Here is a 12,242-nt window from a genome sequence, read left to right as displayed (position 1 = left end):
AAAAAATTCAAATTAAACACAAATATCAATACATAAAATTCACTTTAATTAAATAAAAATATTCTTACAATAGCAGTCTCATTTTTCGTATTATACTTCGATTTCGATCCAATTGAAAAAAAATATTTTATGTATGAAGTGATAAATTAATTTTTTTTGTACTGTATACAATTTAAAATAAAATTATTATGAATGAAATAGTTTATTATATAATGGGGTATAATAATATCTATAATTTGATTAATTAATAAATTAAAAATGTGTGGTTAAATTAGAATGGAGTAAAAAGGAAAAGATATAATAATTTATATATATGACCCTCCCACACATAACTCTTTTCCCCTACTTTAATATTCCACCAAACAACATAAACCCACTGCCCTAAGCTAAGTAAAGCAACTCCACAATTTTCCTCTCAGGACAACACTGTTCTGTTCTTCTTAAGAGAGAGAAAGGAACACCGATTGACTCATTTCTAGAGTGAGAAACTCCTACTTCATCATTCGTCATGGATTCTCAGATCTATGGCGTTCCCAATCTTCTCCTCCTCACCTTCTTCACTTTTCTTGCCTTCACTGCTTCTGCATTGCCGGCTGCGAAGCCTTCTAATTCAGGCGGCGCCGGTGGTCAGATCAACTCCAATTCAGTTCTAGTGGCGCTCTTGGATTCTCACTACACTGAGCTCTCGGAGCTGGTGGAGAAAGCCCTCTTGCTGCAGACTCTTGAAGAAGCTGTTTCCAAGCATAATATTACTATTTTTGCTCCCAGGAATGAGGCCCTGGAGAGGGATTTGGACCCCGAGTTTAAGCGGTTTTTGCTCGAGCCTGGAAATCTTAAATCTCTCCAGAATCTGCTGCTCTTCCACATGATTCCCACTCGCATTGAGTCCAGACAGTGGCCGGTGGGGCTGAGCAAGAAGCCCCTCCATCACACTAGTCTCTGCCCTGATGCGAATGATGAGAAGATTCAGCTTCATGAGAAAAATGGGGAGAAAATAGTGGGTATCGCCAAGGTTATTAAATCGGATGATATTATTCGCCCCGACGGAATCATCCACGGCATTGAGAGGCTACTGGTTCCGAAATCAGTTCAGCAAGATTTCAACGCCAGGCGGAGCTTGAGGGCCACCTCCGCCGTTCTGCCGGAGGGTGCACCGGAGGTTGATCCCAGAACACACAGGCTGAAGAAACCAGCACCACCCGTCCCTGTCGGTGCTCCTCCAGTTCTGCCTGTTTTCGACGCCATGGCGCCCGGTCCATCCCTAGCTCCTGCTCCGGCGCCTGGCCCGGGCGGACCCCACCACCACTTTGACGGTGAGAGTCAGGTGAAGGATTTCATCCAAACCCTCCTGCATTACGGCGGATACAATGAAATGGCGGATATTTTGGTGAATCTCACCTCACTGGCCACTGAAATGGGAAGACTGGTTTCTGAAGGATACGTGCTCACCGTCTTGGCACCGAACGATGAGGCCATGGCGAAGTTAACAACGGACCAGTTGAGCGAGCCCGGGGCGCCGGAGCAAATCATGTATTATCATCTGATTCCGGAGTACCAAACGGAGGAGAGTATGTACAATGCGGTAAGGAGGTTTGGGAAGGTGAAGTATGATACTCTTAGACTGCCGCATAAGGTGGTGGCGGAGGAAGCTGATGGGTCGGTGAAATTCGGGCAGGGAGAAGGTTCAGCTTATCTGTTTGACCCGGATATATATACCGACGGGAGAATTTCTGTTCAGGGGATTGACGGAGTTCTCTTTCCACCGGAGGAAATCAAGGCTCCTAAAACTGCTCCTGTCGCCAAAATTGTTTCGAAACCAAGAAGAGGTACGTTCTTCTCCAACTCTATATTTTGATCCTCTATTTTTCTGAATTAATTCTTACAATTCTTGTTTGTCGTGGGGTCTTTATAAATTTTTGTTTAAATATGTTTTCATCAATTGATGGGTGCAAACATGAGAGATTAGTCTCTGAATACATTTCCTGAAAAAACATGGCCGGAATCTGCAATTTCTGGTGAACATAACTTCAGTCGGTGAATTTTGCTGATGATGGTGATTGTAATGTGGGTCAAAAGGAATCATCACCTCATAAGGCCATACAGCTGCCCCCTTTTTGGCTGTTTCCACCTCTGCTGCTGAATTCAGACACTGCACTTAGATTTTGCACCAACAAAAATTCTATCCATTCTTGTTGATATGATTATGTTAAATTGGTTGATGGGACTAATCAAACATAATTAACCTCAGAATTGAGCAAAATTCACATCCAAATAAGGTTTAGTCGAATTAAACTAATTACGAATGATAATTTTGTTATGGGATTGATTATTTTTTTTAAATCTACCATTGCTTATAAGATAGGTGTATTACACTTGTTATATAATTGATATATGACAAATTTACAGGTTAGAATTTTGTTGGGATGAGATTAACACGGGGATGTGGTTATGTTAATTAACATGGAGAGTTTAGGAAGGGGTCGTCATTAGGCAGGATGTTCCAATCACATTTCACTTTCACTCCTTCTCCAACCAACCTTTCTTGAGACAATTAGTATTGAATATTAGGTGTCGGTGCAACCTAAAACAGGATGTTATGATCCTATGGTGTCGGGAACACAAGGGAAAACGATTAAGGCAGCTTTATAGGGTTGGTAATCATGAACATGGATGTTGATCGAGGGTGTTCGGTATGCTATAGAGTAGAGCACATAGGATAGAATCTCAATCTAGTTCCAGCCTAGGCCAGCTGTTTGGTTCCATGAACTGTGTAACAGCTTCAATTCTTGAGTTGAGACCAGCCTGTATGTTGACTTCTACTCCCAACACCGAACTGAATTTGTGCAATATATTTGTGGTGTGATTGCTGTGTGATTAAGAAAAAGTAATTAATTGCATGATATAAATTTATATTTATTTACAATTTAACATAAATTCATTTGGATTTCAAGATTTTTTATATAATCGAATTCTTGGTTCAAAATTATTAATATATTCAAGCAGTATTTAATATGTGAACATCTTGAATGATGTAGTGAATAGCATAAAGTTTTTTCATTATTGCAGAATATTGGCTAACAGGTTGCTGGGATTTTATTCTAATTTGTTTTACAGGGAAGCTATTGGAATTGGCATGTTCGATGCTTGGGGCTGTGGGTCAGGATTCTCATTTCTCTACCTGTCGTTAAATCTTTATACGCTGCAAAAAAAAAATTGAAAAACAAAGGAAAGGAAACACAGCGATGCAGAATTGGTAAGAATTAATAAATCATAACTTCTTCTTTTCTTTTTTATTTTAATTTGTCACTTAATTATTTTATACACTAAAATTGATATATTTTTTCTTTTGCCCTAAAATGGACAGTATTTTAGGATGAAGACGATGTAATGTGCATGAACAGTGGAGGAGGTGGTTGTATTGAAGTTGTTCCTCAGAACCCCCACGCGAGAGAGCTTCTTTTTTCTTTTTCTTTTTTTTTTTGTTTTGGTATTTTGGTATTTTGGTATAAATACTCTGTAATTACATACCCAATTTTTTTATTTGTATTTAAGTTTGTACCACCGACAGTGTACGCGAAAAAAATATACGGTCCTTTTGAGAAAACATGTTTTGTTAGTGTTGGTGGTGGGGTGGGGTGGGGTGGGATTGCTTTCTATTTTTCTTTCTTTTTGATTTTCTTTTATTGAGGTTCGGACAAAAATCTTGTGACCCAATTTCAGACTTTTTGGTATTCTTTTTAATAAAATGGACTTTGTTGTCCTTGTGCAGATGGAAATGAACCTTCCTCTTCCTTTTACCTTTTTTCTTTCCCTTCCCCCACTTCCACTTTATTTTCAAGACAAGCAACGTGGAGATGCACACTTGTATTACACTCTTGTTAATCTTAATTAATCATGTCTGGACGGCTGTTAAATCAATGGATCTAATTCCACTTTTATTTATTCTTGGAGTAATAAGATTAATCATAATTACATTATTACCTTAACTGTTGATAATTATATTAACTCATATTTTTATAGAATTTGAACCTTCTACCTTACAATTATGAAGTTTCAATTTCGTCAATTAAGACATATTTGATGGATGAGATTAGTACATACAAGGGACAATATTTTTATTTGAATGGTCGAATTAAATTAATTATTTAATAAATATGAGATATGTGTCATGTAATTTGTTATTTTTTTAATTATATATTAATTACGTGAAAAATATATTATATTTATTGTATAATTAATTTAAATTTAATTTAAGTTAAAATTTTTGTAAATAGGAGTAGGTAGAGGAGTACGCATATTGATATTAATTACTGGAAGGTAGTAGAGTCCGACGAGGGCAGGTGGCTTCAATTTACTACACAACCCCCGAAGAAAAGGACAGCCAAGATGTATACATACACATACATATATGGTTTACATTAAGAGAAAGAGAAAGAGGGTCACTTTTATATACATCATTGTCAATTATTGGTCGCACGTCCAAAACCACTGCTTTGGGCTTTTACTAATTAAAAATAATAAATATAAACTCTTATTTTATGTGGCTACTTTTAATTCTAAGCCCTTCTTTTTACTGATAATTATGATTTTGACCTTTTTTTTTTGTTTTGGGTGGTGAAGAATGAGAAAATATGGATAAATGGATGGTACCACACAACATGTAGTAATGTCGTAAAATCAAGTAATCATTCTTGACTGTACTAAATCACAAAGTGTTGGTTTTTGTTTTAAGTGTTGTGTTTTTCCACTTGAATGCCATAAATTTAAATTTAATTGAAAGCTTAAATTTTGCCACTTAAATTATGTGAATGTATCATGAGATGACGAAGATCGAATCATAATATTTTATTTATTGAAAGATGAATGTGAGTGTGAGTGTGTTATAGTTAACAATACTCAGTTCATAATGCCTGATTCAGTTAATATAGGCTTGATTTATCAAAATATTGATGGGATTATTAATCAAATTGAGTAATTATGCCTTGACAAATTTGGACGAAAGTAATATTTTGTGACCCATTAGGCTTCCTTTAATTAGATTAAGCACATGGAATTCCTCAATTTAACTTACTAATTAAAAAAGAAAAAAAGAAAGAGTTTGGTAAATGATTAGAATGATGTTAGGACATGCTGGTTCAGAAGTAGTTAATGAATAATCACATCAAGAAAGACAAGTGAGGTGGGTCACGTGGAATTATTGGTTGGTGGGGGCTGAGGGACTTGGCAACCTCCACCCCCCATTGACTTTTATTATTCTTTGCTGTTGGCAAATACTCCAAACTTCACTACCAAGGCAGCTTTTCCAACTCCAAATTCTCCCATGTGCCGCCTCTGCTCTATTGCCTTAAACTAACACATAAATATCTACTGTTTTATCAGACCTATTATGTTTTTATCTCAATTTTAATGAATATCATCAGAGTTAACGATTACAATTTATCTGCCCCTCCTCACTATTTCTATAATATAAACACTATATAAACAAACAAACCCTCTACAATTTATATATATTTATTATTATATTTTTAAAATATGATTTTATTGGTTTATATATTTTAAATATAAAAAATAATTTATCCTATACAAGTAAGGACGACGTGCAATGAAGACTCATATATATCATATGAAAACTCATGTCATGGGCCTAATGCTGACCCCAAAAAGTACAAGGTTGAGAGGATGAGTTTATTAGGTCCACAAAGCCCAACTCAACTGATCTTTCAATGTATTCTGCATTGGGCGCAGTATTTGTCGAACTCCTATCAATCACATAAACCTTAGAGATTAGGACATCAATTTCACAATTCTATTGCACAAATTTGAGATAGAAGCCAAAACTGTTATAATGAAACCTCTTATGTAAGAAAGAACAGCCTTTGCATCTTTTGAAAGTTCACTTGTTGATGGATTAAACAAACTGGTAGCGAGAAGCGTGTAAAGAACTACAAACATGAGCAGGTGGAAAAGCATTACCGAACCAGCCCACCAATGTGAATTATGCATATACATGAAAATGAATACTTTCATGAACTACTAAAAGAATACATACGAGTGTGTAATGACTGTAGACCACATATATATAATCAAACTCTGACATACAACAACAGTATTCACAACAAAACAGAATTTCATGGTTTGAGTTTTTCATGAGAAACATCAACTAATTAATTAACCATGACTAGCGTCCTTCAGCCTTCGACAGTGACTTCAGCAGGCACAACTTCGTGATCAGATGAAGCAAGATTTGATCCATTACTGCAAGAAGACTTCTTTTCAGGGTCGTCCTCGAGTTCCTGGGAGCAGTGAGGCCGGTCCTGGATTTCTTCCGAGCTCTGTGTAGGAGCTTTCTTGTCTTGGCCCTCTGTTTCTGCAGTTTTTGCTTTTCTAGCAGTCGTAGAGTCCCGAGTATGAGACTTGGACAAGGAGCTTTTGATGGATTTCTTTAAAGCGGCATTGACCTTATCGCTGTTTGCATGGGGAGATCTCGGTGATTTGCAGTTGTCCTTGGATACTCGTGGACTAACACATGATCCACTGTTTTCAACGGTCGTGCCTTTGTTCCTTCCAAGCTTGGGCGATATTGGACGTGTCGTTGGTATCTAGTATAATTCAGGAAACATATGTATGACTAACAATGATGTAAAGTTTTCTGCAGTAATTTATGTTCAAGTCATCAGTGGTACACTCTACCCAACTCAGCAGGATTCAAAGTTATTACCTTCTTAAGTTCAACCTTCGGAGGAGGTTCTTTGTAGAAAGTCGGCATAGGTGTAGCTTTGAATGTCAAGCTCTTCCTCAGCTGCTTTATTTCTGCCTCTTGATTTTCCTATTACCAAATCAAAGAAGCCAATGAACAAAAATTTTGAGTATTTTTAACAAAATTACGCGAATATTGGTTTGTTTTCTGTAAGAGTCGATCTCAAGCGAACCTTCGATTTTGCTTGCAGGTTATTCTTTTCCACTTCTTTGGCGTGCACTTTCTCTTCTATCTTTGAAAAGAACTAAGGATCAAGAGATTCAAGACATATAGCGTCATTGCATGATGCATATCTATTTTGAGATAATTAAAGATGTAATGAATACATGGTTGAATAGTGTCTACCTCTTTTCGCTTTTCAGCACGTTCTTGCAATCTGGAAGAAAATCCTAAAACATTCATCTTTCGCTGCTGTGCCCGGGGAGTAAGATTTCTGGTTGTTAAAGTACAAGTTCATTAGCATTTTTGTTCGACAGAAACCAGGAGGATAAGAAACGAAAATTGAAGCTGAAAATAACTAAAATGTTGGCTAAAGGCAGATGAATACGATGATGTAGTGGAATGGGTGTCGTCCTCCTTGGCGGCCGATGCAGTCTCAGAACTTTGCTCGATCAATCTGCAGTCGTAACGAAAATTGTCAGAAATTAGAATCATTCAGGTAACTGCATGTAATACAAAATTGTGAAAACATTGATGACAATTCTACGCACGTATCAGGTGCAGATTTGGTCACTGCTTCATTGGCAGACGTATTTTTCCCCGACTGAAATTGGCAATTACGACATGACCACCGGTGAGAATTAATGTCAAAGGAAGAAATAAAGAAGAATATTGTAAGAGAAAAGAACGGAAGGAAGAAAATTTTCACCAAAGATGATGAAGTTACGCTTCTGCTGGCTGCTGCCTTTCCTGCACTTCCCACACCTTTAGAACTCACTCCAGGATACGGTCCCTTGCCGGCCGGATTTGTTCTTGGACTGGAACTAAGATTCCCATTCTTCTGAGACTGTCTTAAATCGGACCTGGTGGGATACACCTCAATGCTTCGTTTCATGACATCCGAATGGCGGCCTTTTGCCGGGAAAGACAGACTCTGCGTTAAGCTCGGTTTCGTGCTGCGGCCAAACACGACTGATATTTTTGAATTGGACTGATTCTTGGCCAATTTGTTGCTCTTCGGACCATTACTGCTGGAATCTTTACCAGGATTTGATGTTTTGTTGTTATGTACAGTTGCGGACAACTCAAGTTCTAGTTCTGGCCCGGGTGAGTTATGGCCCTGTTTGTCTTTTATCTCATCTTTATTCCCACCAGAAAATGGCTCATCACTGTTTCTGATATTCTCCTTGTTCACATCCAGATCAGTTGATCCTTCCCCATTAGGTTTCTCTACAATCACTTTCTTCTCATCTTCATGTGGAACCCCGTTTTCAGACTCCATTCTTCACAAAAATGTCCTAAAACAAATCAAGAATCCTAACACAGCTGAGACCAAAATTAGACCATCTTTAAGGAAGTCTAGATCCTGAACTCAACTGGAAAGATGCCCACAAAGCAGTTTTAATGGCGATGCAAGAATCAGAAGTTAACTCTGTTTTTCAGTTTTTTAGTACTATCATATGAAGTCTAGATCCTGAACTCAACTGGAAAGATGCCCAGAAACCAGTTTCAATGGCGACGCAAGAATCTGAAGTTAACTCTGTTTTCAGTTTTTAGTACTATCATGTGAAGAAACATGGATAACTGCTAGAAACTAATCCAGACAAGCCCAGAAAGATCAGAGGAGGATAGAGATCCTGAAAATGATTACTTGTTTCAGAAAATATAGGTGAAATCACAACATGACAGCCTCGTAATAGTTGGATCAAGAACAGTGCAATTTACTGCTACAGAGCTTACGAAAATGCAAGGAAAGTAGGGACGAGAAGACAGCAGTATTACCTTGTTTAAGGTTATGATGCAATGATGGTGGCAACGCAAATTATGTCTGGATTTTGAATGCTGCTCTCTATGAAAGTTGATGTTTGTGTTTCGACAATGCTATGAGGAGAGAGAGAGGAGTTTCCGTCTTCCATGGAGAAGTTGATATTATAAAAGGAAATGGATAGACATCATGGGAATTTGAAAGGACTAAACTGCCACTGCCTTAACTTCTTCTTCATAACTACCCTTCTCTTGTAGGGATCTCCTATCATATTCTTTTTGAAGGTAAATTAATTTTTCTAAATTTGTCATAATTATAATTTTTTTATTATTTAAAAAATTGCAAAACATCTCTTGAAATTACATATCATTTATGAAATGCCCTTTAGTGTCGGTCTATTATAATGGAGTATTTGTTAAATACCTATTAATAACAGGAGAGTATTTGTAATTAATTAGATGTATTTATAATTATATCGAATCTTAGGATAACATGTTGTAATTTACCCTTTTTGCTATCATGCATTAATTAATTATATTAATTGCGATTGATATGCATTTTTTCTACAATTAAAAATTATAATTAAATCCAATATATAAATTAAAAATAAAAGTACAAACAATACACGTATAAATACAACACATATAAAACAACATTAAGGTGTGATACAAGATTTTTCACCCATCACACCATCTCGTTCCAAACACAATTGAGTAGTTCTACTCAAATTAATATATTTTTTTTTTTTTTTGAACAAGCCGACAATTTCATTCTAATCCATCTCTGATATGATCCAATTAAATATCTTGCAAAAAAAACTGAGCAGCTATAAAAAGGGCCATTACAAAAAGGTTGAGTTGCTGCATGTTTGCTCAAATTAATGTCATTTGGAAACAAAATTAAGGATGTTTTTCTACATTGCTATTTCTAAGGGTACTTTAGTAAAATACCTACACCAATAACATTATTTTCAAATAACATCAATTTGATAGTAGTCTCCCAGCTTTCATCAGGAAGAATGTTTCTTGATTTGTCTTAGACATACATGTGGAGCATATATATATGGGAGATGTTTTCAACTTCCAGCACTTAATAATTATTGCAATATAAAACACTATATTATGTTTAACAAATCAAATTAATTCTATTAAGAGGTATTTAGTATTTAATGATAATAATTTTTATTTTGTCATAACATGTATTATTCTTAAAAATTTAAGGATGAAAAGAATTATGTCTGAATTGTTAATATTGAAAATTAATGATGTCACGTATACAGTGATAATTTAACGACAAAACAATTATAATGACAATTATATTTTTTATTCATTGAGTTGTCTTCGTACTATTATAACCGGTTTGTTTATACTGACAATTGTATGTAAATTTTTTTTGGGTAAATTACATAAGTTTCATTAATATAACGGGTTTCTTGATATTTGATATAATTGTAAACATTTCATCGTTGTTTGATATATTACAAATATCTCTGATAATAATGCCCATCCAATAATTAACTCAATTATTTTTGGGTAAGTTACATCGAGCTTCGCTAATATTTGATACTAGCCCCGTATTATTTGAAAAATTACCGATAACCATTAATAATAATGTTCGTTCAATAATTAATACATTCTGTCAGGATTTCATCCAAATTTTATATTGAATTGCCAAAAATACCATTTTGGACCCTAAATTATGATTTTTTACATACATTCTTTTACATTTCATTTATTATCGTCGGTCCAACTTCAATTTTGTTTATATTTTTTATTTTTTTACAAAATAAATTGACCTTATCACATATACCCTTTTTATTTTCAATCATTAAACTACTATTAGTAACAAATTTTGGCATTAAAATTAAAATCATAAAAATCATTATTATAACAAAATAAAAATTATCACTTTATTAATACCTATTATTAACGACAAATTATCGTATCATCTCTCAAGGCTTATATTGATACTATATTTTATTTTTGCATCGAAACATATTATCAAACTCAAACACATTTTTCTTTGTAGTGTGGATAAATCAACTATCAAGTGACATCATAGGCTTGATTCATTTAAAATTACCTCTATTTCCTAATATTTGTTCTCTATTTGGTTGAGAGAGACACATAAGAACAATTACATCATTGGGATAGAAATGGAATCAAGAGATAAACATAGGGTCAAAGCTATTCTAGTCCTCTCCCTCCTCCCAAGCAAACCATTTCTTATCAATTATTTCATTTTCTTGAATAAAGCTTCACAGACCAATTCCTTCTTTAACTTGCTTGAAAATGGTACTCGTTATCAACCCAAGATTGGTTTTGCACCACAAAATTATATGCATTGATTAATTCAATGAGATGCTCCCACAATTCATACAATATAACGTAGTTTGTGATGCGATTCATTTTTTTTTATTAAATATGAGATATTTTATTTCTGATTTTGTATGACCTTACAATTTTATTTTGAAAAGGCGCCTTGCTAAAGATAAGAAGCCTTGAGGATTATAAATTACTCAAACTTGTCTATTAATATGAGACGTTTGCCTACATCACCAGTCCTCAAGATGATGGATTTGGGAGTGCCACATGATCTTTTTCCCACAGACAACAGAAAATAATGTGCCTTGCTACTTGACCTGTGCCCTAGCGCTCGAGGTATTGTCCGCTCTAACATCGTATGGGCCTCACAATTTTATCCTGATAATGCATCTTGCGAGGGATATGAATATAAGCCACTCAAACTCCTCCTCTACAACCAATGTGTACGGTACGTTTGCCTACATCGCAATTTATATGGAATAAAGTTTGAGGATCATCTCTATTTGAAAAGTAAATGATTATACATTTTTTGAACGATATTCAGTTATATCAATTCGTGTTCAAATTATTGATAGAATCTTGTATCCAAACCTTAAAAATATAACCAATCCTGAGGTGAGTATATTCGTAATAGGAACCCCTATGCCAGAAAATGTAAGAATAGGGTCCTAAAGTTTTGGGTTAATTACAACAGGCTCTCCTAAAATTTGTCATAATTATAAATAATTTTTAATTGCTTAAAAAATTATAAATATCTCTATAAAATTAACGCGCGTATAGTAAATACCCCTCTACAATGAGTTGTCAAGAGGAATATTTGTTAGACGGTCTTTTATTTCAAAATGTATTAATAACTTTTTTTTAAATAATAATAAAATATTTATAATTATAATAAATTTTAAAATAGCCATTAAACTTAATTAGGGCAAAGTTTTTCAAGTATAAGTTAATGTCGCAAACTTGTGTGGGTCTTAATTTGTTTGTAAGAGGTGGAAATTATGGTGAGTAGTGAGTCAGATTCATGAATTTGAGTGAATAGCTTATCATTTTGGAACATCAAATATGTCTCGTAGTCGTAGTCACGTTTACGGATGTGTCGGAGACATTGCACATGCATCTGTTCAACTATATCTCTATGTATTCCATCCCTCTACATACACACACACACATACATATTTGTTTGTGTTAATGATCATCCACTGTTTTCCTATTTCCTGTCAAAACAAATAAAAGAAAG

The 12,242-nt window shown here is 35.0% G+C and overlaps 2 protein-coding genes across 3 annotated transcripts; one reads left to right on the top strand and one right to left on the bottom strand.

Annotated features, from left to right (window-relative positions):
• Nucleotides 333-3,604, top strand: LOC105161692 (fasciclin-like arabinogalactan protein 17). The gene is made up of 3 exons (XM_011079475.2): nucleotides 333-1,826; nucleotides 3,115-3,253; nucleotides 3,365-3,604. The coding sequence occupies exons 1-2, from the start codon at nucleotides 509-511 to the stop codon at nucleotides 3,186-3,188; spliced, it is 1,392 nt and encodes a 463-aa protein (XP_011077777.1). The 5' UTR covers nucleotides 333-508; the 3' UTR covers nucleotides 3,189-3,253; nucleotides 3,365-3,604.
• Nucleotides 5,936-8,836, bottom strand: LOC105161691 (protein WVD2-like 4). 2 transcript variants are annotated; one of them, XM_011079472.2, is made up of 8 exons: nucleotides 8,699-8,836; nucleotides 7,626-8,214; nucleotides 7,468-7,520; nucleotides 7,305-7,373; nucleotides 7,103-7,190; nucleotides 6,930-7,001; nucleotides 6,719-6,826; nucleotides 5,936-6,599 (listed from the first exon to the last, which is right to left on the bottom strand). In XM_011079472.2, the coding sequence occupies exons 2-8, from the start codon at nucleotides 8,196-8,198 to the stop codon at nucleotides 6,189-6,191; spliced, it is 1,374 nt and encodes a 457-aa protein (XP_011077774.1). In that variant the 5' UTR covers nucleotides 8,199-8,214; nucleotides 8,699-8,836; the 3' UTR covers nucleotides 5,936-6,188. The 2 variants fall into 2 exon arrangements, with proteins under 2 accessions (XP_011077774.1, XP_020549308.1); XM_020693649.1 differs by having other exon boundaries at nucleotides 7,626-8,233; nucleotides 8,699-8,827.

This window comes from Sesamum indicum, linkage group LG5, assembly GCF_000512975.1.
Source record: "Sesamum indicum cultivar Zhongzhi No. 13 linkage group LG5, S_indicum_v1.0, whole genome shotgun sequence".
Taxonomy (NCBI): domain Eukaryota; kingdom Viridiplantae; phylum Streptophyta; class Magnoliopsida; order Lamiales; family Pedaliaceae; genus Sesamum; species Sesamum indicum.
Note: the sequence above shows the minus strand (reverse complement) of the source record. Positions and strands in the feature narration are given on the sequence as shown.